Below are 25,779 nucleotides of genomic sequence, written 5' to 3'. Positions count from 1 at the left end.
TAGAAATAGACAATCTTGTTGCTCAGAGAAAGCAGAATAGTATCTCTGATAAATCTGTAAGCACAAGCGTATCTAAATTAATTAATCCCCATCACTACTAAATTCATGAGACCGAATTGCGTCATAATTGGCAGTTCTGTAACATTTATGTTCATGATTCCACTTTGACATAAAGCAGTTTCCTTTTTAGATTGTGCTCACTAGCTCGTCCTGGTGAGTTAACTGGAAATGTTCTCTTAATCTGCAGTTAAAATATTAGTACGTTAAAATGCCTCGCCCCCTTCAAAGAGATACAGTGGCAGTAAACCAGACTTGTTGGTGATCAAAAACATACTGACTTTTAATGAAGGTGTAACCTGCATTTAGACTGTGGTGTTTAAAATTGCTATTTTAAAAATGAAGTGAAAACAAGAGAAACCATTGGCAAAATTCCATTTATATCCATGACTTGCCCAACTACTACGCCAGATGGCCATGTTCTACCCTGGCAAATATAGTGTTAACTCTTGCAATGCCCAAATGACATTTTGGCATTTTCTTTCACTTGCTGAGCACATCATATCTTGTGATTGAGGTCGATAACTGGGTGCTCCTCCGGCCATTGTTTATCAGACTCCGCACGGCTCCAGTGTCTTTGTACAATGCATAGTAAACTCTTGGATATAATGTGGACTGGATAGCATAGGGTCTGCACAAAAGGCAGATTTAATTCTTCACTTAGGGGCTATGACATCTTGGCCTAGCTTTGCCTGTTGGGTGAGATCTGTTAATAGCACGGCTATGTTATTATAGTTGGGAATGAACCTGAGATAATTGCTGGCCAGCCGAGGAATGCCCATACAAGTTTCTTGGTTATCACGTGGGCCCAATGCATGATTATACCCACCTTCTCTTGGTTGGATGTTTGCTTGTTCCCACCCACATGATGGCCTGGAAAGCCAGGCCAAAGCTGCGCTTTTCACCTTTGATGGCCAACCTGAGTTAGAACTTCAGTGTCAAGGGCGAGACGCTTTCTCTGACTAAAGACGGTAAAATTGTCTACACACATCAGGGCGCATTGCCCGTCCCTTGTCGGAATGGAATCCACCAGCCATGTGTTGGGATGTGTTGGGTGCATTTTTCAGCCTTTATGGCACGACCATGGGTGAGGATGGAATTGGCAAGGCTGTAATCGAATCCTCTGTCGAATTGCCTGCTGACACTCCCTTTCGAGGCTCATGTGTGAATAATAACCTGGAGCTACAAGAGGGCAGCCATTGGCCATGGTCTGAACCTCAGCAAGGAGTCAGTGGAGGGAAGGAAAAATGGGTGCACAGAATTAATGAGAAATACCCTTTGAATGATTTAAATGCTTTTAGTGTAAAGATTTATTAAAATGCACTTTTTTATTAAAATATCTATGCACAGACAAAAATGATTTTGAGTCTGACATCTCCAAAAGAATACCTTGTTCCATCTCTGAGACTAAAGAAAACACCCTCGAATAAAATGGTTTGTTTATTTATTTATTATGGATTTCAAAGGCAGAATTGTAAGAAGTGACTATTCTTTGTTTTCTAAGTCACTCATTAAATATGGCTTGTTAAGGCTGTTTCTAGTTTCTTATTTGTAACGAGACGAAACTTAATTGTCTCGCAGAAAAAGCTGTCTGCTGCGCCCAACCACACGGATGTTAGCTTGTCTCCACAAGAGCGAGTGAGGGTCCTCACCAAAATGGGTCGCAACATAGAGATCAGTGAGGACATTACTCCCCGTCGCTACTTCAGATCTGGAGTGGAGATGGTCCAAATGGCATCCGTTTACCTGGAAGAAGGAAATCTTGAAAATGCTTTTGTCCTTTATAACAAGTTTATAACGTAAGAAACACTTTACTAACGTGCTTGGTGTTAATTTTCATGCAAACTGTAATCTATCTGATTCTACACGGGATGAGGACGAAAATCAAAAGAGAAATAACCAAATGGGACAGAGCAAATTTACTTCTGACTCGGCTTTAATGCACAGTAAAAGCAAACGCCTTCTTAAATTGATCGTTACAATGTTGTGCTAACTTATTTGTAATCTTGCAGTTTGTTTGTAGAGAAATTGCCAAAGCATCGGCATTACCAAACTTGTGCAATACCAGAAAAGCAGGATATTCTGAAAGTAAGTATGCATTTTCATTCACAATAAAGTCAGTGCGTTTGCAGTAATGTTAGTGTGTTTGTAAATTGCATCTCTTGTTATCTACAACAGCTTATCTTATGCTAACTGTTATAGGCAGGAGATGACCACTGTAAGGTTAAATACCACAAAAGCCTGTGGTGGTTTTTATAAAATTAAACCTCACCAATATTTATCCCTCAAACAGTATCTAAAACAGATTATCTGGTGATTATCGCATCGCTGTTTGTGGGACCTTGTAGTGCACAAACTGGCTGCCGCGTTTCCTACGTTACAGTAGTGACTACACTTCAAAAGCACTTCATTGGCTGTAAAGCACATTGGGACGTCCTGAGTTGTGAAAGGCATTGTATAAATGCAAGCCTTTCTTGATAAGAGAGGCACTTGTTGATGGACAGTTTGTGTCTTTCCTTCACCCTTGATGAAACGATTCAGTTCCATCTGTCAGAGCCTGTGAGCTTCCTTTATTTGTGTACAATAGATTTGAATAGCTTGTGTGTCTGAGCTTCAAAGCCACTGTGTTACTTGGCTGCTGCATCATGGTTGTAAAATATTTATTTCTGCCCTATTGCTGTCTCCTCACATCAGGGTTTACTTCACCAAGGAGGGCCAAATAGCTAAAGACTTCTTGACAGCCTCTGTCAGTATTACTCAGTAATTTGTCTGTCGGGGAGTGCAGGACCTGGCTGGTTCTGTCTCCTGCAAAGTGTGTCATGATTGACTGAGAACTGATGGAACTTGTCCTTACTGGATAAGCAAGTTCGAAGGCCAGATGAGGTGACCCTGGTTATGTTTGTGGTTGTACGTCTGTTGTCCGGGCTTGCTGACAGAGTAATTTTAAAATAGTGCTGAACTGGAATTGATTGCATTAATTTTCAGCAGTTTCATTAGGCACATGTGTTCCTATTACCAATTAATTTCTGTTTTAATCCAAGAAATTAAAAGAAGTTGCATTTCCAAGAGCAGAGGAATTGAAGATGCAGCTTATTGCCAAATATGGTGCTGAACACAAAGAACATATGACTGCCCAGGTAAACTTAATGATTTTTATTTTCTTTCTTCTGGACAGTTTTTTTTCCTGCTTGGTAATCTTTCCCCTTCTATTACCCCTGTCAAAACTAGCCCTATGAATTCAAGTGACTACCTCTGATTGGGAGGATTGGACTATCTGCTGCACCTTTGCTGGTGCCCTCAGTGCCTTTGCTGGTAGCAGGTGATGGTGTGGGAATTTGGGTAGTTTGCTTTTCTCTCTTTGGCAGCACCTCATATGCATTTGTCTACAAGATTAAAATTCACCTCTTTAGATCCCTCCATGGCCTCGCCACAGCCTAAATCTTCCTTCTTCCCCATCAGAGTCTTGCGTTCCTATGGCCCCAGCCTCTTGCGTATACCCGATCTTCACTATTGGGGGTAAAGCCTTCAGCCACCTTTGTCCTACTTTTTTGAATTATTTCCCTAACTCCTCTACCTCTCTCTTTGCTTTAGTAAAAAAAAACTCCTGAAAACTCCTATCTTTTGACCGAGTCACTATATAAATGGATGTTGTTGTACTGTACTTAATGACCTGGCTTAGATTGTCAGCAGGCCACCTGGGGATTGTTTGGTGTGGAGTTACCATCATAGGCTTGGATTCAGTTGCCTTATGTGTGAGAATTAGTGCATTAACTGTTGCACTGAACCACCATGTCACCCATTTTAGAGAGCACTTTAATTGTTCAATTTCTTTGAGTATTTTTTTGCCTTTGCTTCAGATGTTTGACAAATATGCTAAAGTTATAAGTTAACCACCAGAAAAGCTGAGGTGCTGCAAATTGGGCACACTGAATCTGCACCTGATTCTCCAGTCCATATTTTCATCGAGCGAGACTCCACACTGGGAGCCTTGTCCCATAAAATCTACCCTGTCATTTCTGTTGCTTGTTGGGGTGACCAAATGGCATCATGGTATCAACCATTTTTTTTTAAGTTTGTGCTTATGAACAGTGGTAACCATTTTAAACTTGGGTTTGGTACAAGTGACCAGCAATGCCAAGTAAGTATCTCTAGTTAAAGATGAGCGAGCTCAAAGAAGCCTGAACCACGTCCATATCAATTGTTTGACTGGTCCTGATTGAGATACTCAGCCAGTTTTATTATGTGCCTGACAATTCAGCTCTATACTTGTGTGTAGCAAAACTGCATTGCATCTATGCCTTGGATTATACTGTGATATACTTGGGGTTTAAAGCCACTCTGTGTAACATGACTTGATTACTAGACTGTGGCAATGTCTTTTAACCAGTGAGAGTATGGCATCAATTAGGTGTATTTAACTCTTGGCTCACATTAGACATCAAGAGTTGGAAAGGGCATATTTTATACCACTGTCAACTGTTTTATTGAATTACAGGGGAGTTCTCCCGGTGTCCTGGCCAATATGTATCCCTCAACCAACACCTAAAACAGGCTATCTGGTCATTTATTTCATTGCTGTTTGTGGGACCGTGCTGTGCGCAAATTAGCTACCGCATTTCCTACATTACAACAGTGACTACATTTCAAAAGTACTTCATTGGCTGTAAAGCACTTTGGGACATCCTGAGGCCATTAAAGGCGCTATGTAAATGCAAGTCTTTTTCTTTTTACAAGCTACATTTGTATTCCCTTTCGGGCGCTGTGATCAAAACGATGGTTCAGAGATAGGCCTACAATATCATGGCACTGATCCTTTGTTCCGAGCTCCCTATGATCACAGGTTCCTGCTGGGAGCACAGTTGGGTGAATTTACTCTCATGTGAATTAATGCTAAGATAATACTGTTATCAGAATAGGAATAATGGATTCTCTTCATCGAATAAAATATCCAAATAAATCTAAGAACATAAGAAATAGGAGCAGGAGTAGGCCACATGGCCCCTTGAGCCTGCTTTGCCATTCAATAAGATCATGGCTGATCTTCAACCTCAACTCCCTTAGAATAAAAGAATCTATCGATCTCAGCCTTGAATATACTCAATGACTGAGCATCCACAGCCCTCTGGGGTAGAGAATTCCAAAGATTCACAACCCTCTGAGTGAAGAAATTCCTCCTCATCTCAGTCCTAAATGACTGACCCCTTATCTTGAGACTGTGCCCCCTAGTTCTAGATTCTCCAGCCAGGGGAAACAACCTCTTAGCATCTACCATGTCAAGCCCTCTCAGAATCTTATATGTTTCAAGGAGATCACCTCTCATTCTTCTAAACTCCAGAGAGTATAGGCCCATTCTACTCAATCTCTCATTTATGCAAAAATGTCTCTCAAAACTGTAACTAAGTTAACTTTTCTTCAGATCCATATTAGAAAATTTAGCAGAATTGCATGCTGTTGCTGATTAAAACAGTTTCAATGATTCTCCCCCCTCCACTGTGATTTTTTTTCTCTGAATGTCCAGACTTACCCTGGAGTGTGGGTTCACAAGCACTAGAAACCGTTCTGGGATTTCACCCAAAGGCCATTCTTTGATTGACAAGCTGTTTTTGACATTTCTTTTTTTTTTGCATTCATCAAGATGAGTGCTGAGGAATTGAACTCTTCCCATTTTAGGCACCCAGTATCAGCACCAAGCATGCCCAGATCATATTTAATGCAGGGCAGACACAGAGCATTACATAGAATGTACAACACAGAAACAGACCATTTGGCCCAACTGGTCCATGCCGGTGATTATGCTCCACATGAGCTTCCTCCCACCCTTCTTCATCTAACCCTATCAGCATAACCTTCTATTCCTTTCTCCCTCTTATTTATCGAGCTTCCCCTTAAATGCATCTATGCTATTTGCCTCAAGTACTCCTTGTGGTGGCGAGTTCCACATTCTAACCACTCTCTGGGTAAAGAAGTTTTTCCTGAATTCCCATATTAGTGACTATCTTATATTTATGGCCCCTAGTTTTGGTCTCCCCCAACAAGTGGAAACATCTTCTCTACGTCTACCCCATCAAACCCTTTCATAATCTTAAAGACCTCTATCAGATCAGCCCTCAGCCGTCTCTTTTCATCCTTTTTTGCGCCTTCTCCACTTCCTCTATCCTTTTTACAATACGGAGACCATACCTGTGTACAGTACTCTCCCAAGTGTGGTCTAACCAAGGTTCTATATGTGTTTAACATAACTTCTCTGCTTTTCAATTCTATCCCTCTAGAAATGAACCCCATTGCTGTATTTGCTTTTTTATGGCCTTATTAACCTGTGTCGCTAGTTTTAATGATTTGTATATCTGTGCCTCTAGATCCCTATGCTCCTTTAGACTCTTATTTTCCAAGGAGTATGTGGCCTCCTTCTTCTTCCTACCAAAATGCACCACCTCATACTTATCTATTATGAAATTCATTTGCCAATGACACACCCATTCTGCAAGTTTATTAATTTCTTCTTGTACCTTGAGCTTAGCTTCCTCCCACTGTATGCTTCAACCCAATCTCAGAAGGCTACCCCCAACTATACAGTATGACACGTTTTCATTTCCCGCACCAACCATCCTTGGGCTTGTCTGAGTGTTAATACCAGTTAGTGCTGAATTTTGTGGTATTTGCACATGCCCACCAGAAACTGGATGAAGACATCCTAAACTTATTTCATGTGGGATCCTTACAGCCAACAGACAGAAGAGACTTTCATCCCATCAGTCTGAGCTGGATTTGAAAGGCTGTTTTCTAACCCACTCACCTCCCCATGACAAACAATAAAGGGGCCTGACCTCTGCCTGTACATCTGCAGTTTCCAGCCAGCATAATGATCAGCAGCAAGATTCCTAGATGATTTTTTCCCCCCCTTAAGCTAGCTCAAGGGCACTGAGCCCTGTTGCATCCCAATTTTGCCACAGTGATTCAATTCCTAGCCTGAATTACTGAAATCAGCTAACTCTGACCAGAAGTTGTATCACTGTGGCTTAATGAGTCACTGTATGGTGCCTTAACCTAATAAGCTATCATGTTTAAAGGGTTTAAATACTCGATTGCCTGTCCAACAGACCAGGTGGAAGAGTCTCTTCCAATCTGACGTTGTACGACTTTATTTACCTTTATGTCCGGGGTCAAGTACAATTCAGTACCACCTTGCATTATGATCCCAATATCGTTTGAAAATTTAAACCATACAGTGAAATATTTCTATAATCTTCCCAAAAATAGTGATTGGAAAATGGTGTCCCCATTAACTTTTGTATTAGCTAGTGTTTCTGGCTGTTTTCCTAATATTTATTTGAGGATGCACTGAAAGCTTACAGGGACACTATGTACTCAGATTTTCAGTTCTATTCTGTTTTGAGTTGTGTTTTCTGGAGGTCATTGTTCATTCTGGTATTGTCATGACGATGTTACCTAAAGCACATCTTCGTTGGAGCAACTTTGAGTACACACAGTCACAGTACACCCAGATGTTGTGTGCAGAGGGGAAGATACGTTCAATCAATTCCTTCTTAGCTAAAGCTGAGATTATCAGGAGTACTTTACGTTTGTGATTGTTTAATGATAAAGAGCTATCCATAAATTCTGTGCTCAGTTATGCTGGACTGATTTTTTTTATAAAATGCTTTTACAGTTTTCACAGAGCAACTGCAAAGAAGATAATTCGGAAAGGCTGCAGCAAAATAAGTTGATTGAGGAGGAAAAATTGCGTGTTGCTAGGATTCGCCAGCAGCAGTTGGAAGTGCAACAGTTTCATTTCTTTGAAGAGCAGCTAAAAAGGCAAGATTTTATGAAGGAGAAACAGAAAGAGGTAAAGCTGAGAGCGTCGGAGCAGAGCGATGGTGGGATGTTAACATGCACTGCTGCTGCCCATGGAAACACCGAGCCTTCCATCCCTCCTCGACAGGCAGCAAATGCTTCTGGCCAGGTGCCAAGTGATGCCCAACCAGGATGGTGTCCTCCAGTGGATAGGTCTCTGAAACCACAGAGCGCTACTACTAGTAAGTGTTTAGGAACATAGGAACAGGAGTAGGCTATTCAGCCCCTCGAGCCTGTTCCGCCATTCAATTAGATCATGGCTGATATGTATCTTAACTCCATTTACCCGCCTTGGTTCCGTAGCCCTTAATACTCTTGCCTAACAAAAATCTATCAGACCAGACCTCCCTTTTGTTGTTGGAATTGTTTATGTGCTGTTTTTTCTTTTGAGCTGACATTACCATTTAGTAGGGGAGGAGGCAGTTACTTATGGACCTTTTAAAAAAAAAATTAATTATGATTGACCACAATATGGGATCTAATCACTGCCTGAAAGGGTATTCGAAGCAAATTCAGTAGTAACTTTCAAAAGGGAATTGGATATCTAACCTAAAAGGAAAAATTTGTAGGGCTATGGGGAAAGAGCAGGGGAGTGGGACTAATTGGATAGTTCTTTCAAAAAGCTGGCATGGGCACAATGGGCTGAATGGACTCCTTCTATGCTGTATGATTCTATGAATAATGCAGATTGCGAGAAGGCATTCGTGGGGTGGGGTACAATCCTAGGAAATGTACTTTTTTTTTTCTCCCAACAGTTTTCACCATCTCAGCCGTGGCTCAGTGGTAACATTCTCGCCCCTGAGTCAGAAGGTCATGGGTTCAAGTCCTACTCCAGAGACTTGAGCACTTAATCTAGGCTGGCATTCCGGTGCAGTGTTGAGGGATTGCTGCACTGTTGGAGATGTCGTCTTTCAGATGAGACAATAAACTGAGGCCCTATCTGCCCTCTCAGGTGGCTGTAAAAGATCCCTTGGCAGTATTTTAAAGAAGAGTTCTCCCTGGTGTCCTGGCCAACATTTATCTGTCAACCAATATCATTAAAACAGATTATCTCATTGTGGAGGTTTGCTGTGTGCAAATTGGCTGCTGCGTTTCCTACATTGCAACAGTGACTACACTTCAAAATTACTGCATTGGTTGTAAAGCACTTCTGGACGTCCTGAGGTCATGAAAGGCGCTATATAAATGCAAGTCTTTTGTTCTTCTTTTCTCTTTCCCACTTCACCAAAAGACAATGGGGATAAATTTTGACTTCCGCCGCTTGGGTGGTAATCTGGAGGGGCAGATCGCCCGCCCGTTATAGAAACCACCCGACTTTCATTCCCATTGATTTTGGGGAGGGGGCCATCACAGCCAAACCCGATCACGCCCTCTTCAGCCTTCCCGACGCTTCTAGTGGTGGTTGTTAGATAGCTATCAATTATTGGAATCTCCACTGATTTTTTTTTTCCCCCCTCCACCATGTCGGGTGCTGCGGTCAATGGTAGGGGCCTTATCGCTACCCAGATGAGATCAGCTAAATCAGCACAGACTGGAGATTGAATCTGGGACCTTCCAGACCTCGGTGACTCAGTTGCTCACTTTGAAAACTTGCTGAAAGGTCAGGGTAGACAACTAGTAATTGTAGTTAAGAAAAGTACTACTGAGTGCTCCAATTCAGATTGAAGCAGATAATCCGTGCTCAGCTTTTAAGGTCATTTGTTTTTGATAGAAGCAATAAACATGTCCGACAGTAGATCAGTTCACGGCAACTGAATGGAAGTAGTAGCAAGTAGCCTGTCTATACCCTAATCACTGTGCTGTAACTTTAACCCCCTCATCCCACTTCAATATTTTGCATCTCTCTGATTGTTGAGCCATCTCATCAATCAGCTATTTCACACCATAGATAAAAGGAAATACTATCTAAGTGACCAACTGTAGTTGTACTTCAGACATTGTAGCAAGCTGTTCGTCACTTGAATCTGTCTGTAACTGTTGGAAGTATTTATCGGTTTGATGAGACTGCCAGAAGCCCTGCCTCACTTTGGACATTCCTTGGAGGGAAAATTGGCTCAGTCCACGACAAGTTGCTTTCCTATTGGCTCAGCAGAATTGTGTTGTTGTAAATCATGAGGTCTGTGGCACTGACCATTTTATTTATTTTTTGATTCGTTCATGGGATGTGGGCGGCGCTGGCGAGGCCAGCATTTATTGCCTATCCCTAATTGCCCTTGAGAAGGTGGTGGTGAGCCGCCTTCTTGAACCGCTGCAGTCCGTGTGGTGAAGGTCCTCCCACGGTGCTGTTAGGAAGGGAGTTCCAGGATTTTGACCCAGCGACGATGAAGGAACAGCGATATATTTCCAAGTCAGTATGGTGTGTGACTCAGAGGGGAACGGGCAGGTGGTGTTGTTCCCATGTGTCTGCTGCTCTTGTCCTTCTAGGTGGTAGAGGTCGCGGGTTTGGGAGGTGCTGTTGAAGAAGCCTTGGCGAGTTGCTGCAGTGCATCCTGTGGATGGTACACACTGCAGCCACAGTGCGCCGGTGGTGAAGGGAGTGAATGTTTATGGTGGTGGATGGGGTGCCAATCAAGCAGGCTGCTTTGTCCTGGATGGTGTCGAGCTTCTTGCGTGTTGTTGGAGCTGCACTCATCCAGGCAAGTGGAGAGTATTCCATCGCACTCCTGACTTGTGCCTTGTAGATGGTGGAAAGGCTTTGTGGAGTCAGGAGGTGAGTCACTCACCGCAGAATACCCAGCCTCTGACCTGCTCTTGTAGCCACAGTATTTATGTGGCTGGTCCAGTTAAGTTTCCGACCATTTTATCACGATGGAGTAACTCGTTTGGGGCGTTTGTATAAATATACGTTTTCTAAATTTTAACTTCAGTTATGTGGAAAGACTCGAGAAACTGGGATTATTCTCTTAGAGCGGAGAAGGTTAAGGGGGGGTTTAATAAAGTTGTTCAAAATCATGAAGGGTTTTGAGGGAGTAAATAAGGAGAAACTGTTTCCACTGGTGGTAAGTTCGGTAACCAAAGGAAACAGAAGTAAGATAATTGGCAAAAGAACAGAGGGGAAATGGGGAATTTTTTTAATGCAGCGAATTGTCATGATCTGGAATGCAGTACCTGAAAGGGTGGTAGAAGCAGGTTCAATAGTAACTTTCAAAAGGGAATTGAATAAATAATTGAAAAGGAAAAAATTGCAGGGCTACGGGGAAAGAGCAGGGGCGTGGGATTAATTTTTTCTTTCAAAGAGCTGGTGCAGGCATGATGGCCCTAATGGCCTCATCCTGTGCTGTAAGATTCTATGATGACTATGATTACAAATGCTTGCATTTAAAACTATGGGGCTACATGCTTCATTTCTGATGGACTGAATTAATGGTACAGTTACTGATGAATAAACGTGCACTACATTTTGATTACTCCACACTAGTTGCAGGGTGCAGCTGAGCTCAGTATTAATGAAGTATGGAGGTGATGACATTAGTGTCACCTTGATCATTTTAGAAGCAGCACTTTGGCTGTGCGCTCGGAGGCAGTTTGACAATGTGCTGAACTCTTAATAAAAATAGCTACGCTTGTAGATTTTCCTTACTCTGAATTGCATTTAGTATTGGCGAAACTGCTGTATATGGGCTCAAATAAACTTGAATCCATGACATTTCTGAAAATTAAATGATAAGGTATTTTCTGTACTGTTTGGAATGATCATTTTCTGGCAGATTTACAGCTCATTTCTACTTAATGTTTTGCAGGACAGAGTGTTGATGGACTTCAACATGTCGTCCTTCCCAAGGATCTTTGCAAAAGGTTTTTGATGCAAGCTGACACTAATACAGTGCGAGGAATAGAAACCTGTGGCATTCTTAGTGGGAAGCTGGTAAGTCTCAGGAGAAAATTTTTACATCTCTTCTTTCCACTAGTCACTTCTGAAGTTAGTTTTAACTGTCAAACTATGGATCTACTACTGCCTATATTGTTGAGTCTAGGTTTTATTTTGCTTCACTCTATAATCTGCTCTGGTGTAAGGCTATGTTACGTTGATCTATATCAGCAGCAGCATCCTACTGTTTCTCGGTTATACGTTCCTCATCTTGTCCTGTTTGCCACCTGGGTTCCACTGAAGGCCTATGTTTGACAAATGGTAGATGCAATTCATATTAAAGGAAATGTAGGATGTCTCATGCAAGTGACAGGAAAATCAGTTTTGAATCTTTGCACTGGATTTTGATAAGCCCTATGTGGCCTTTTTATCTTTCACCTTGCATACAAATGAAATAATTGCATATAATTATTGCCAGTATTTATGGAGCAGGGACGGGTGGAGTTTGTGTCCCGTCGCCCCCCCCCCCCCACCCCATGGACCCCATGGGGATGTATGAAGAATAAAATTCATGGTGTTTTGCCCCATTCACAGTTCCAGCCTGGGCTCTGTGGTAGCATTCTCACCTCTGAGTCAGAAGGTCATGCGTTCAATTCTACTCCAGAGACTTGAACGCATCATCTAGGCTGACACTTCAGTGGCGTGCTACACTGTCAGAGGTGCCGTCTTTCGGGTGAGACATTAAACCTCTGCCCTCTCAGATGACATAAAAGATCTCACGACACTATTCGAAGAAGAGCAGGGGAGTTGTCCCAGTGTCCTGGCCAACATTTAACCTTCAACCAACACCAAAAACAGATTATCTGGTTATTTATTCATTGCTGTTTGTGGAATCGTACTGTCTACAAACTCGCTGCTGCATTTCCTACATAACAACAGTGACTACACTTCAAAAGTGCTTCATTGGCTGTAATGCGCTTTGGGACGTCCTGAGGTGGTGAAAGATGCTATATCTTTCTATTTAAATAGCAAAAAGTATTGCCTGGTATAAATAGAATGCAGCAAAGATTCTGAATTCAATTTCCTTATCCAAGTTACAAGGGCAGGTATGCCCATCTAGACAGCAGCTGTTTACACTGCTAAATCTGGTTTCTTTATCCTAACAGCAGACTTACTCTTTGGTGCGTCTGTGATTCTACTTTAGGGATGAGAGCGCTGGATTTAGTGGTGTCAATGACAGGATTTGGTTCACCTTAGTGAGTCAGTCAACCTAAACAAGCGTCGTTATACAAGCAGCCAACATCTGTGTATCACCTGCATAACAATTATATTGTTTCTTCTAAACTTGCTGCCCGACTTTCTCTTGTTTGTACTCTGGGAATTTTTGAACAGACTCATTGTATAAATATGGGCTCCTTTAAACACTGTGTCAGCAATATGTACTCTGACTTCATCATCTTAAAAAAAAAACTCTGGTGATGGGGGGTGCCTAGGGTCTTTCTGGGCACCGTCCTGAACTACTTCCATTTGTCTGCAGACTCTGTCTCCTCAGTGGTGGAAATGATTAAGTACTAAAACTAGTTATTGGAATGCTTGACTTGGTTTGTAAATGTTTGTTCATAAACACGAACTTGTTGCTTTGTTCACACTGCCCATATGCCCACATTCATAGGAACATGAGTAGGCCATTCGTCCCCTTTCGTCCTGTTCCGCCATTCAGTGAGATCATGGTTGACCTGCATCCATTTACCCGTCCTAGCTCCATAACCCTTAATACCCTTGGCTAGCAAAAAACTATCTATTTTAAAATTATTAATTTACTGCTTTTTGTGAGAGAGTGCCACACTTCTACCCTTTGCGTGAAGAAGTGTTTCCTAACTTCACTCCTGAATGGCCTGGCTCTGATTTTAAGGTTATGTTTCCTTGTCCTAGACTCCCCACCAATGAAAAAAAGTTTCTCTCTGTCTACTCCCTGAATTCCTTTCAAAATCCTAAAAACCTCAATCAAATCATCCCTTAACTTTCTATATTTCCAGGGAATACAAACCTAGTTCATTTAATCTCTCCTCATAATTTAACCCTTGGATCCCTAGTGACCTTCTGGTGAATCTGTGCTGCACTCCTTCCAAGGCCAATATATCCTTTCTAAGGTGTGGTGCCCAGAACTGTACACAGTGCGCCAGATGTGATCTAACCAGGGCTTTGTATAGCTGTAGCAAAACTTCCTCCCCTTTATATTCTAGCCCTCTAAATATAAAGGCTAACAATCCTTTAGCCTTTTTGATTATTTTTTGTATCTGATTACTACATTTTAGTGATGTGTACATGGACCCCAAAATCTCTTTGGTCCTCCACTGTTCCTAACTTTTCACCATTTAAGAAATACTTGGATCTATCCTTTTTGGTCCAAAGTGGATGACCTCTCACTTACCTGCATTGAAATCCATCTGCCACAATTTTGTCCACTCACTTAATCCAACAATGTCTCTTCGTAATTTTATGCTCCTGTCTACACTACTTACTGTGCCATCAATCTTTGTGTTATTGGCAAACTTGGATATATATCTCTATTGTGTTATCCAAGTCACTAATAAATATAGTGAATAATTGAGGTCCCAGCACAGATCTTGTCGGACACCACTAGTCACTTCCTTTCAATTTGAGTACATACCCATTATCTCTACTCTCTTCTACCACCAAACTACTCTCCTAACCAGGCCAAGAATTTGTCTTCATTTCCATGACCTTTAAGTTTAGCTAACAGTCTCTTATGTGGAACCAAATCGAATGCCTTCTGGAAGTCCATATAAATTACATCCATAGAGATATCCCTGCCTACTACTTTAGTTAGTTCCTCAAAAAATTCAATTAACTTCATTAGACATGACCTATCTTATACAAATCCATGTTGGCTCCCTCTAATTAGCTGAAATTTCTTTAAGTGCTCAGCCACTTTGTACTTAATTACAGATTCCAATAATCTCACCTCAACAGAAGTTAGACTAACAGGTCTATAATTTCGTGGTTTCTCTCACCTTTCTTAAATAATGGAGTTACATTTGCAATTTTCCAATCCAAAGGACAATTCCTGAATCGAGAGAGCTTTGGAAGATTACGGCTAAAGCATCTGCAATTTTCTCACCTACTTCCTTTAAAACCCTGGGGTGGAAACCATCAGGCCCTGGGAATTTGTCATTCTTTAGGGCCATTAATTTTTCTAGTACTGTTTTCTTGCTTACATCAACTTTAGTGAGTTCCAGTCCTTGATTCATCATTAGTTTTCCTGGAATGTCAGGTATATTATCCTCTTCCTCTACTGTGAAGACTGACACAAAGTAATTATTCAACAAGTCTGTAATTTCCTTACTTTCATTTGCAATATTACCTGCATCTATTTTTAAAGGGCCCACATTACCCTTGACTGCCCTTTTTCTTCTAATATAATTGTAAAAACTTTTTGAGTTAATCTTGATATCCGTTGCAAGTTTCTTTGCGTATTCCCTTTTTGCAGCTTTTACTATGTTCTTTGTATTCCTTTGCTGTTCTTTATATCTCTCCCAGTCCCCTGGATATACACTTTTCGATGAACTTTTGTATGCTCTTTCCTTTAGTTTTATGTTATCTCTCACCTCTTTTGTCGACCATGGCTGTTTTATTTGGTAAGTAGAGCTCTTGCCACTTAGGGTATATACTGGTCCTGTATTAAGCTAAGTTGTTTTTTGGACACTTCCTACTGTTCATCTGTAGTTTTATTCGATAACAGTTTTGACCAGTTTGCTCTTGTTAGTCTGACTCATCCTGTTAAAGCTAACCTCAAAATCTAGACAATTGTAAACAATTTTACAACACCAAGTTATAGTCCAGCAATTTTATTTTAAATTCACAAGCTTTCGGAGGCTTCCTCCTTCCTCAGGTGAACGAAATGAAACGATTTCATTTCGTTCACCTGAGGAAGGAGGAAGCCTCCGAAAGCTTGTGAATTTAAAATAAAATTGCTGGACTATAACTTGGTGTTGTAAAATTGTTTACAATTGTCAACCCCAGTCCATCACCGGCATCTCCACATCAAAATCTAGAATCATAGTAACTGTATTACGTTTCTCCTTTTCAAATCTGACATTGAATTTGATCGTATTGTGATCACTGTTATATAAATGTTCCCTTACTGTTAGATTATTAACTAAGTCTGGCTCATTACTAAATCTGGTATGACCTGCTCCATTGTTGGTTCTAGAACACATTGCTCCAGAAAACTATCTTGAATGCACTCAAGAAATTTACTACCTTTCTGACTTGAGCTACTCTGCTCTTCCCAATCTATTCGAAAGTTAAAGTCTCCCATTAAAACATCTCTGCTTTTGCTACAAGCCTCTCTAATCTCAGATTCAATACATTCTGCTACTACATTGCTGCTATCAGGAGACCTCTAGACAACTCCCATTACAGTTTTAAGTCCTCTCTTATTCCTCAATTCTAACCATAGAGTCCCCGTTGATTGCTTTCCTTTACCTATATCCTCTCTTATTAATGTTGTGATAGTATCTTTAATCAATAAGGCTACCACTCCTCCTCTTCCAGTTTCCCTATCCTGTCTAAAGTTCTTATAACCTGGAATGTTTAACTCCAAATCATGATCAGTTTGCAGCTATGTCTCAGTAATAGTCACCATTTCATACCCTCTAAGCTGTATTTGAGCCGCTAATTCACTGAATTGATTTCTTATACTCTGTGCGTTAGTACCCTAACATGTCCTTCTGCCCTGATGCTGGCTTTCTCACACCGTTTTAACTTAACACGTTTCTTAAATTTGTCACTCCTGCTGTAACTACTTTAGTTATTTTAGTATTCCCTTACCTGGAGTATCCATATCACTGTTTGTGACCTGAACTCTGCTCTGATTCTTTTTTTTATTTTTAAACTATCATTTTTACTATAGTTTCTGACTGAGACTCCTCCCCCTGCCAAAACCATTTCTAAGTTTACAGCCCTTAAGATTTAAACAAGATTTGAATCTAAGATGCTTCCTTGAATTTTGTCCAAACTTTGACTTCTCTTTAGCAGACTTGATGCTTTGACACTTTGGTACCTGTTATGTCCAGTAAGAAATATAGACCTTAACCTCACATCAAAATTTTTAAAAATTGACTATTGTAACTTTAAAAGTGCAACTGTTTCTGATTTGTTGTGCCACCAAACAATCTTTAAAAAAACAATTTTAATATTGATGCTTACAGTTATCTGGTGTTCTGTTTGTAGACACATGACGAGTTTACAATTACACATGTGATAATACCCAAACAATCCGGGGGACCAGATTACTGTGACACTGAGAATGAAGAGGAGCTGTTTACTATTCAGGATCAACATGACCTCATCACGTTGGGCTGGATCCATGTAAGTTTATAAAATGATGCAATAACTTTCATTAAATTGATACAATGTGAGATACTACTGTAAGGATGTTTAACCTGTTCGCCTAAAATAAATGGGCGAGCTACCTCTGCTAAAATAGCACAATAAGTAATTTTAGACAACATGTTAAGTACCTGTACACTAGGCTCACACTAATATAATGTGCTAACTGATTAAGCTTAATTTAAGCAGGGCTCCGTATCGGAACATAAGAACATAAGAAATAGGAGTAGGCCATACGGCCCCTCGAGCCTGCTTCGCCATTCAATAAGATGATGGCTGATCTTCAACCTCAACTCCACTTTCCCGCCTGATTCCCAAAATCCCTTAATTCCCCTAGAGACCAAAAATCTATCCATCTCAGCCTTGAATATGTACAACGACTGAGCATCCATAGCCCTCTGGGGTAGAGAATGCCAAAGATTCACCACCCCTTGAGTGAAGAAATTCCTCCTCATCTCAGTCCTAAATGGCCAACCCCTTATCCTGCGACTATGCCCCCTAGTTCTAAACTCTCTAGCCAGGGGAAACAATCTCTCAGCATCTACCCTGTCAAGCCCCCTCCAGAATCTTATATGTTTCAATGAGATCACCTCTCATTCTTCTAAACTCCAGACAGTATAGGCCCATTCTACTTAACCTCTCTTCATAGGACAACCTTCTCATCCCAGGAATTAATCTAGTGAACCTTTGTTGCACCACCTCCAAAGCAAGTATATCCTTCCTTAGATAAGGAGACCAAAACTGTACACAGTACTGCAGGTGAGGTCTCACTAAAGCCCTGTACAACTGTAGTAAGACTTCCTTACTCTTGTACTCCAACCCCCTTGCAATAAAGGCCAACATGCCATTTGCTTTCCTAATTACTTGCTGTACCTGCTTACTAACTTTTTGTGTTTCTTGTACGAGGACTCCCAAGTCTCTCTGAACACCAACATTTAATAGTTTCTCACCATTTAAATAATATTCTGTTTTTCTATTCTTCCTACCAAAGTGAATAACCTCACATTTCCCCATATTATACTCCATCTGCCACCTTCTTGCCCACTCACTTAATCTGTCTATATCCTTTTGCAGACTCTTTGTGTCCTCCTCACAGCTTACTTTCCCATCTAGCTTTGTATCATCAGCAAACTTGGATACATTACACTTGGTCCCTTCATCTAAGTCATTAATATAGATTGTAAATAGCTGAGGCCCAAGCACTGATCTTTACGATCCACTAGTTACAGACTGTCAACCTGAGAGTGATTTGTTTATCCCTACTCTGTTTTTTGTCCTTTAACCAATCCTCTAATGATGCTAATATATTTCCCCCATCCCCATGAGCCCTTACCTTGTGTAACAACTTTTTATGTGGCACCTTATCGAATGCCTTTTGAAAATCCAAATATACTACATCCATTGGTTCCTCTTTATCTACCCTGCTAGTTACACCCTCAAAAAACTCTAAGAAATTTGTCAAACACGATTTCCCTTTCACACAACCATGTTGATTCTGCCTAATCATATTATGATGTTCTAAATGCCCTGTTACCACTTCCTTAATAATGGATTGCAGCATTTTCCCGAAGACCGATGTCAGGCTAACTGGCCTGTAGTTCCGTGTTTTCTCCCTCCCTTCTTGAATAGCGGGGTAACATTTGCTACCTTCCAGTCCGCTGGGACCGTTGCAGAATCTAGGGAATATTGGAAGATCATAACCAATGTATCCATTATCTCTGGAGCCATCTCTTTTAGAACCCTAGGATATAGGCCATCAGGTCCAGGGGATTTGTCAGCTTTTAGTCCCATTAGTTTATCCAATACTTTTTCTCTAGTGATATTAATTACTTTTAAGTTCCTCACTCTCATTTATCCCTTGGTTCCCCACTATTTTTGGTATGCTTTTTGTGTCTTCTACTGTGAAGACAGATACAAAATATTTATTTAACGCATCTGCCGTTTCCTGATTCCCCACAATAATTTCTCCTGTCTCAGGGACCAACGTTTACTTTTGTAACTCTCTTCCTCTAATCATGGCTCTCTTCTCTTCTACACGCTACCTCATTACTTCTGTTTGTCGTGGGTCAAGTGCTTTTCTTGGTACGCCAACCAAAAATATTGATCGTGTTAGACGAGATGTTCGCAGAACATATCGTCCTGTCCTGTCTTCCTGATCAAGATTAATAATGATGTGGAGATGCTGGTGATGGACTGGGGTGTACAAATGTAAGGAATCTTACAACACCAGGTTATAGTGCAACAGTTTTATTTGAAAATCACAAGCTTTCGGAGGCTTTCTCCTTCGTCAGGTGAGTGTCGAGATTCATTGAAAATTACCGCATATATAGTCATAGAACAATGCCTGGTGATTACAGATAATCTTTCCAACTGCCCGTTATCAAGGCCATCAAATTAATTGAATAGTGTTCAGACAGAGAAACCTTAGATACGACGCCCTCGTAAGAACGGGATATGATGCTCGACTCGTCGATCGACAGTTCCGACGGGCCACAGCGAAAAATCGCATAGACCTCCTCAGAAGACAAACACGGGACGCAACCAACAGAGTACCCTTCGTCGACCAGTACTTCCCCGGAGCGGAGAAACTGCGCCATGTTCTCCGCAGCCTTCAACATGTCATCGATGACGACGAACACCTCGCTAAGGCCATCCCCACGCCTCCACTACTCGCCTTCAAACAGCCACCCAACCTCAAACAGACCATCGTTCACAGCAAATTACCCAGCTTTCAGGAGAACAGCGTCCACGACACCACACAACCCTGCCACGGCAACCTCTGCAAGACATGCCAGATCATCGACACAGATACCACCATCACACGAGAGGACACCACCCACCAGGTACATGGTTCATACTCCTGTGACTCGGCCAATGTTGTCTACCTCATACGTTGCAGGAAAGGATGCCCCGGAGAATGGTACATTGGCGAGACCATGTAGACACTGCAACAACGCATGAATGGACACCGCGCAACAATCGCCAAACAGGAGGGTTCTCTCCCAGTCGGGGAACACTTCAGCAGTCAAGGACATTCAGCCACCGATCTTCAGGTAAGCGTTCTCCAAGGCAGCCTTCGAGACACAAGACAACGCAAAATCGTCGAGCAGAAATTGATAGCCAAGTTCCGCACCCATGAGGACGGCCTCATCCGGGATCTTGGGTTCATGTCGCGCTACACGTAACCCCACCAGGGGAAAAAAAAGTTATCTGTTTTTAATACAGCTGGTCATTCTCTCTCTTTCTCTTCCTTTCGGATGTTTCTTTCTCTCTCCCTCTCTTTCTTTGGTTCTGGCCGTTTGTATATTTAGTTGTCTGGGGTATCTAAGGTTTCTCTGTCTGAACACTGTTCAATTAATTTGATTGCCTTGATAACGGGCAGTTGGAAAGATTATCTGTAATCACCAGGCATTGTTCTATGACTGTATATGCGGTAATTTTCAATGAATCTCGACACTCACCTAACGAAGGAGAAAGCCTCCGAAAGCTTGTGATTTTCAAATAAAACTGTTGGACTATAACCTGGTGTTGTAAGATTCCTTACAAGATTAATAATGTGATTGGTTGGAGGTAGAGAAGAAATGAAGACGAGACCAAAGTCCACAATTATTAATTCTTCTCACAAAAGATTTCTATTTGACTTTTGCATTAAATGAGGAATTAAAAAAAATCTGTTTACAGACCCATCCAACTCAGACTGCGTTTCTATCAAGTGTGGATCTTCATACTCACTGCTCTTATCAGCTGATGTTGCCAGAGTCCATTGCAATTGTTTGTGCTCCCAAACTCAACGAGTAAGTTTTTTTTGTTTCACCTTAGCAATGAAAATTTAAATTGTGTATATTTGAAGCTGATAGATAACTGAACTGTTTTATTGATCTGATTACACCTGCATTAATCAGAATCTAATAGTTCTGATTTCTTATTTTGGGAATAAATTGGTGCTTGAAAAATTTCCATACCAGGCCCGAACTAATAGGCATAAAAGGGTCATTTTACAAGTTTGTGCTGCCAGCAGGAAGCCTTGCCTGCTGGTGGCATGTATTGGAAATTTGGATTGTGCTGCCCTGTGTTAGCTGTGCCTCAGTGGTAGCACTCTTGCCCCTGAGTAAGAGGGTTGTGGGTTCAAGTCCCACTCCAGAGACATGAGCTCAAAATCTAGGCTGGCGCTCCAGTGCAGTACTGAGGGAGTGCTGCACTGTCGAAGGTGTCATTTTTCAGATGAGACCTTAAACCTAGGTCCTGTCTTCCCTCTCAGATGGATGTAAAAGATCCCACGGCACTATTTCAAAGAAGAGCATGGAGTTCTCCTTGGTGTCCTGGCCAACCAAATAACCAACACAAAGCAATCCCCCAACCAACATCACTAAAACAGATGATCTGGTCATTATTACATTGCTGTTTGTGGAACATTGCTGTATGCAAATTGACTTCCTACATTACAACAGTGACTACTCTTCATTGGCTGTAAAGTGCTTTGGGACTACGTGAGGTTGTGAAAGATGCGATATAAATGCAAGTTCACTCAATCATTTTCTGTTATAGTTGAAAAATCATGGGCTGCTCCAAATTTCCGCTGTGCGTTGTTGGCAGCCGAGGCTCCCAGTCAGCAATGAGGACTTGTGAAATGACCCCTAAACTGTGTCCTTTGTTTTCCTGCAGCTACTTGATTTCAGTGGCTGTCAATCTGCTGGCAAAGTGTACAGCTGGCCAACCAATAGCATGTTTCCTCAGGGGTCAGTTGGATCCTGATTGGACACGGAGCAGTTGAAGGTTGTGACCCCCATTGAAATGAATGGAACAGCTTAGAGATACAGGCAGCTGCTTCCTGTCAGTGACATCCTCTGGAGTGGTCTAGAAGTGTTGGGGCAGGAAGTTTAAAAAAAAATCATAAATATATTTATAACTTTTATATAAATATTGGACACACACTGCACACCCTGGACTTTCCTTCCTCTTTAAAGGAGCATTAATCAGAATATTTTTTCTCTCTCTCACAATAATAATGAATTTAAGTGTGGCTCTGTCTAATAACATTGAATGTAAATGAATGAGGAGATTCCAAGTTTTTATTTTATTCCTTCTGGTTTATTAACCAACAGTGTGTATCATTCCTTGACTGAAGGATGGGCAGGTGACTGTTCCTAAGCAGAGCTACAGCTATTAAGCTGGCCACTGATTTGTCTGTGAGCGTCTCAAGGTGACTCTCCTTCCAATCCTGGTTCCTTGGGTAGAAGCAGTGAATAGGATTGCAGGCATAACCTTGGGCGTGGCCATTTAGTAGCACAGAAGACCTGCTTTTAGAATAATGTTTTTTAATTGCACATTTGGAATTTGTATAAATTTATTTTACATATAACTGAGGTTTTATATATTCGTATTAATAACTTGAATTATGCTGCACCTACAGATGTTTCATTTGGCCTTGAATGATATCTTTGGTTTTTATTGATCAGTTTTTGATATTTTCTAGGACTGGAGCCTTCCGGCTGACGCCTGCAGGGATTCTGGAAGTGTCCTCCTGTCGAAAGAAAGGGTTTCACCCACATTCTAAGGAGCCAGCACTATACCAAGTATGTATCCAGTATTATTATCAGATCCAGTTACCATTTCTTGCTTTGAACAGCTTGTGTTACCTTTTTGAGGTTTTTTTTTAGGAATTAAGGTCAGAATGATGCAATCTGAAGTTTTATTTGATGTGAGAAATGCCTTAAGATAATATAAACCTAAATTTTACAGGCCAATTACCTATTCAATTTGGGACAATGTGAAGTAATGCACATTGTGCAGTGTAACTTGAGGTGTACTTAGACAAGAGATATGAGGCCACGATTAGATGCCGTCTTGTACTGATTAGGGTTCACGCTTGCTGCAGTGTAATAGCATTCCAATGTCAAGCCATATTTTTTAAAAAGTTCCCAATGAACATCAATTTTGAATATACCCCTTTTCTACCAATTTTCTCCCTTCATCTTCTGAAGCCACTGACTCCTGATTCAGGTAGAGTTCCACTGGTGCTCCTCATTCTCCGCTAATTCAACCGACTGGCTATAATTCATGAGGAAATATAAAATGACAGAACCTGATTTGTTCATTTCTCATGCCATCCAATAAACAGCAATGAGGCAAAAAGAATAAAGTTTAAAGAAAGCAAACCAGTCAGCTGGGTAGGTCATGAAAAGTAGGAACAAATATTGTAATTGTTTTAAAATTGCTGTAGATTTAAAAAGTAATATTATAAAGCTTATTTTGTAAGCAGTGTAATTGATAGTACAAAGTTTAAAAAAAAGTTCATAAAATCTGTGAAAATGAACGCCAGGCATTAATAATGCTCCATTTGACTGTTAAATTAAATTCCAAGAAATATGCAAGTTCATGAGATGCAGTAGTTCAGCATGCAGTTGGCAAAAGTGTCAGTTCAGCTGCTTCGTTATTTAATCTGAATACAATTGGATTTGATTTTAAGCATAAATAAATTGTTTGAAAATGCACTAGACCATCTCCCAGAGCATTACTCACGGCAGGCCAGAGGATATGCTGTTTTATAATAATAGGGTTGTTACCAATGAATTGTGATGGGGAAAGTATTATAGGAAGTGTGTGCTATATGCAAGACTTCCAATTTTTTTAAGTATCAGTGTACAGTAGTCTTTCAATTCACTTGATCTTTCTTTTCTGACTCTCATTTCTTGGTTTCACTTGCCATCATCAATGAATTCAATTAATCTACAATGACAACTTGCATTTATATGACTGCTTTAGCGTAGGAAAATGTCCCAGACAAAAATTGACACTGAGCCAAAGGAGGACATATTAGGAGGGGTGACTAAAAACGTGGTCAAAGTGGTAGATTTTTCGGAGCATCTTAAAGGAGGAGGAGATGGGGAGAGGTTTAGCGAGGGAATTCCAGAGCTCGGGGCCTAGACGGCTGATGGCACTACTGCCAATGGTGGGGCGAAGGGACTGGAGAATGTGCAAGAGGCCAGAATTGGAGGCTGGAACAGAAAAAGTACAGAAAGAATGAAATGTAGCAGATAGAAACCCATGAAGCACCCACAGAATGAATAACAACATTAATTATGCATTAAAGAGAAGACTGAAAAGTTGAAGAAATACACAGTATTCAGTAGGAACATTGCTCAGGAGGCTTGCTTGTTTAATATTGGCTTGTTTAATACAGTACTGTGTGAACAGAATAGTACATGTCAAACTCATGACTGATTCTCTTTCAGACTTGCAAACACATTGTTATAAAAGATATGAATATAATCATCTTGGACATGAGGTGACAACGTGAGACCACTACAATCATGGAATCTGTATAAATTATTTCTATTGTAAGAACAAACAATATGTTGCTTTCAAGTTTTTATGACCAGTTTCAGCCAACTGGATTATTTAACGCTCTTTTTGTACATTCAGGGTAAATAAAGTGTACCGGTGGTTAATATTTCTTTTGAAATGCACCAAGTATTTCACATGTATAATGTGAAATTACAAAGGCTAATTATCCTAAAGAAAAGTGTTTATAAAATTGAACCTGAACTTCAATCAGAAGCCAATAAATGATCATTTCTTTGGTATGTGCTTTTCTCTTTATTTTTTGAATTCAGAAGAACAACCCAGCAAAGTTAATAACCTTAGAAATTGTGTTTTACATCATCCTTGCAAATTAAGATATTCTTATTCATATTATGCGATCATTGTAATTACGATTTAACTATCAGTTTGATCCATGTTGCCTTGGGCACCTGTTCAAAACTTTTTATCAAGTTTGTTTTTACGGAAGCAAATGTGTAAGAAAACCTTCTAAGCCAGTGTCGCCCAACAGAAATTGCTGACTAGCCACAGATTTGGCTGTAGCAACACCATTTTAGCCACATGCACTAATTTTAGTAGAAAATGCCTTATATGCATTCACACAGTACAGGTACATGTACTTCGCATGTGTATATTTACTTAACAAATATCTATCACCATTAAGTAACCAAGGAAGTAAAGCACTCAACAATCAAAACGCACTCACTCTGCATTTCGTCTTACCATTTTTTTTACCAACAAATGCACAAAAGAGTTAAACTACACATGCATACGCCTTGTAAATATGAGTATTGAGATCTCATGCCCAACAAACGGTGTCTATTACTCATTTTTAAAAATTTACTAATCAGAAATGCAATTAACCAAATCTGGATTCCCAATTAGCCACATGTGGCTAAGGTATTGGACCACACTGTTCTAAGTTATCCCTTTAACAAGTTTTTCTTACTCTCCCACCTGAACTTACACATCAGACCATTTTCTTGTAATTAGCTATCCATTAACTGAGAGAATAGGATATCAACATCACCAGTGACTTGAGTTTTTTTTAAACATAGTAATTCTTGTTAGATGTACCCAATGTTACAGCTACTTGTTAACACAGATTCTGGTGTAAAGAATTAGATGGGTCTCAGTGGAAGCAGCTACATCAATTATACTGTAAATTTTGCATCAAATTCGCGGTATCGATTACTTTAATCGGCACATATTTGCTAACAAATTCACCGTTTAAAACCATGAAAGGGCACCTCATTAATGGTTTGTTTACTTGGAACAGATTTATTCAGGCCTAAAGTTAATTTTCTCTACAAGTTTAAGGAAAAATT

At 40.6% G+C, this 25,779-nt stretch overlaps 1 protein-coding gene across 5 annotated transcripts in view; it reads left to right on the top strand.

Annotated features, from left to right (window-relative positions):
* The window catches only part of stambpl1 (STAM binding protein-like 1), a 43,366-nt gene extending 18,654 nt beyond the window's left edge, over positions 1-24,712 (top strand). For all 5 annotated transcript variants that reach the window (XM_068002528.1, XM_068002527.1, XM_068002529.1 and 2 more), the window contains exons 3-11: positions 1,639-1,856; positions 2,070-2,145; positions 3,099-3,194; positions 7,724-8,090; positions 11,649-11,773; positions 16,973-17,110; positions 20,813-20,925; positions 22,605-22,704; positions 24,364-24,712. In XM_068002528.1, the coding sequence (XP_067858629.1) occupies positions 1,639-1,856; positions 2,070-2,145; positions 3,099-3,194; positions 7,724-8,090; positions 11,649-11,773; positions 16,973-17,110; positions 20,813-20,925; positions 22,605-22,704; positions 24,364-24,420 (1,290 nt within the window). In that variant the 3' untranslated portion in view covers positions 24,421-24,712. The remainder of the gene's footprint in view (positions 1-1,638; positions 1,857-2,069; positions 2,146-3,098; positions 3,195-7,723; positions 8,091-11,648; positions 11,774-16,972; positions 17,111-20,812; positions 20,926-22,604; positions 22,705-24,363) is intronic.
* The last annotated feature ends 1,067 nt before the right edge of the window (positions 24,713-25,779 follow it).

This window comes from Heptranchias perlo, chromosome 21 (genome assembly GCF_035084215.1).
Source record: "Heptranchias perlo isolate sHepPer1 chromosome 21, sHepPer1.hap1, whole genome shotgun sequence".
Lineage (NCBI taxonomy): Eukaryota > Metazoa > Chordata > Chondrichthyes > Hexanchiformes > Hexanchidae > Heptranchias > Heptranchias perlo.
Note: the sequence above shows the minus strand (reverse complement) of the source record. Positions and strands in the feature narration are given on the sequence as shown.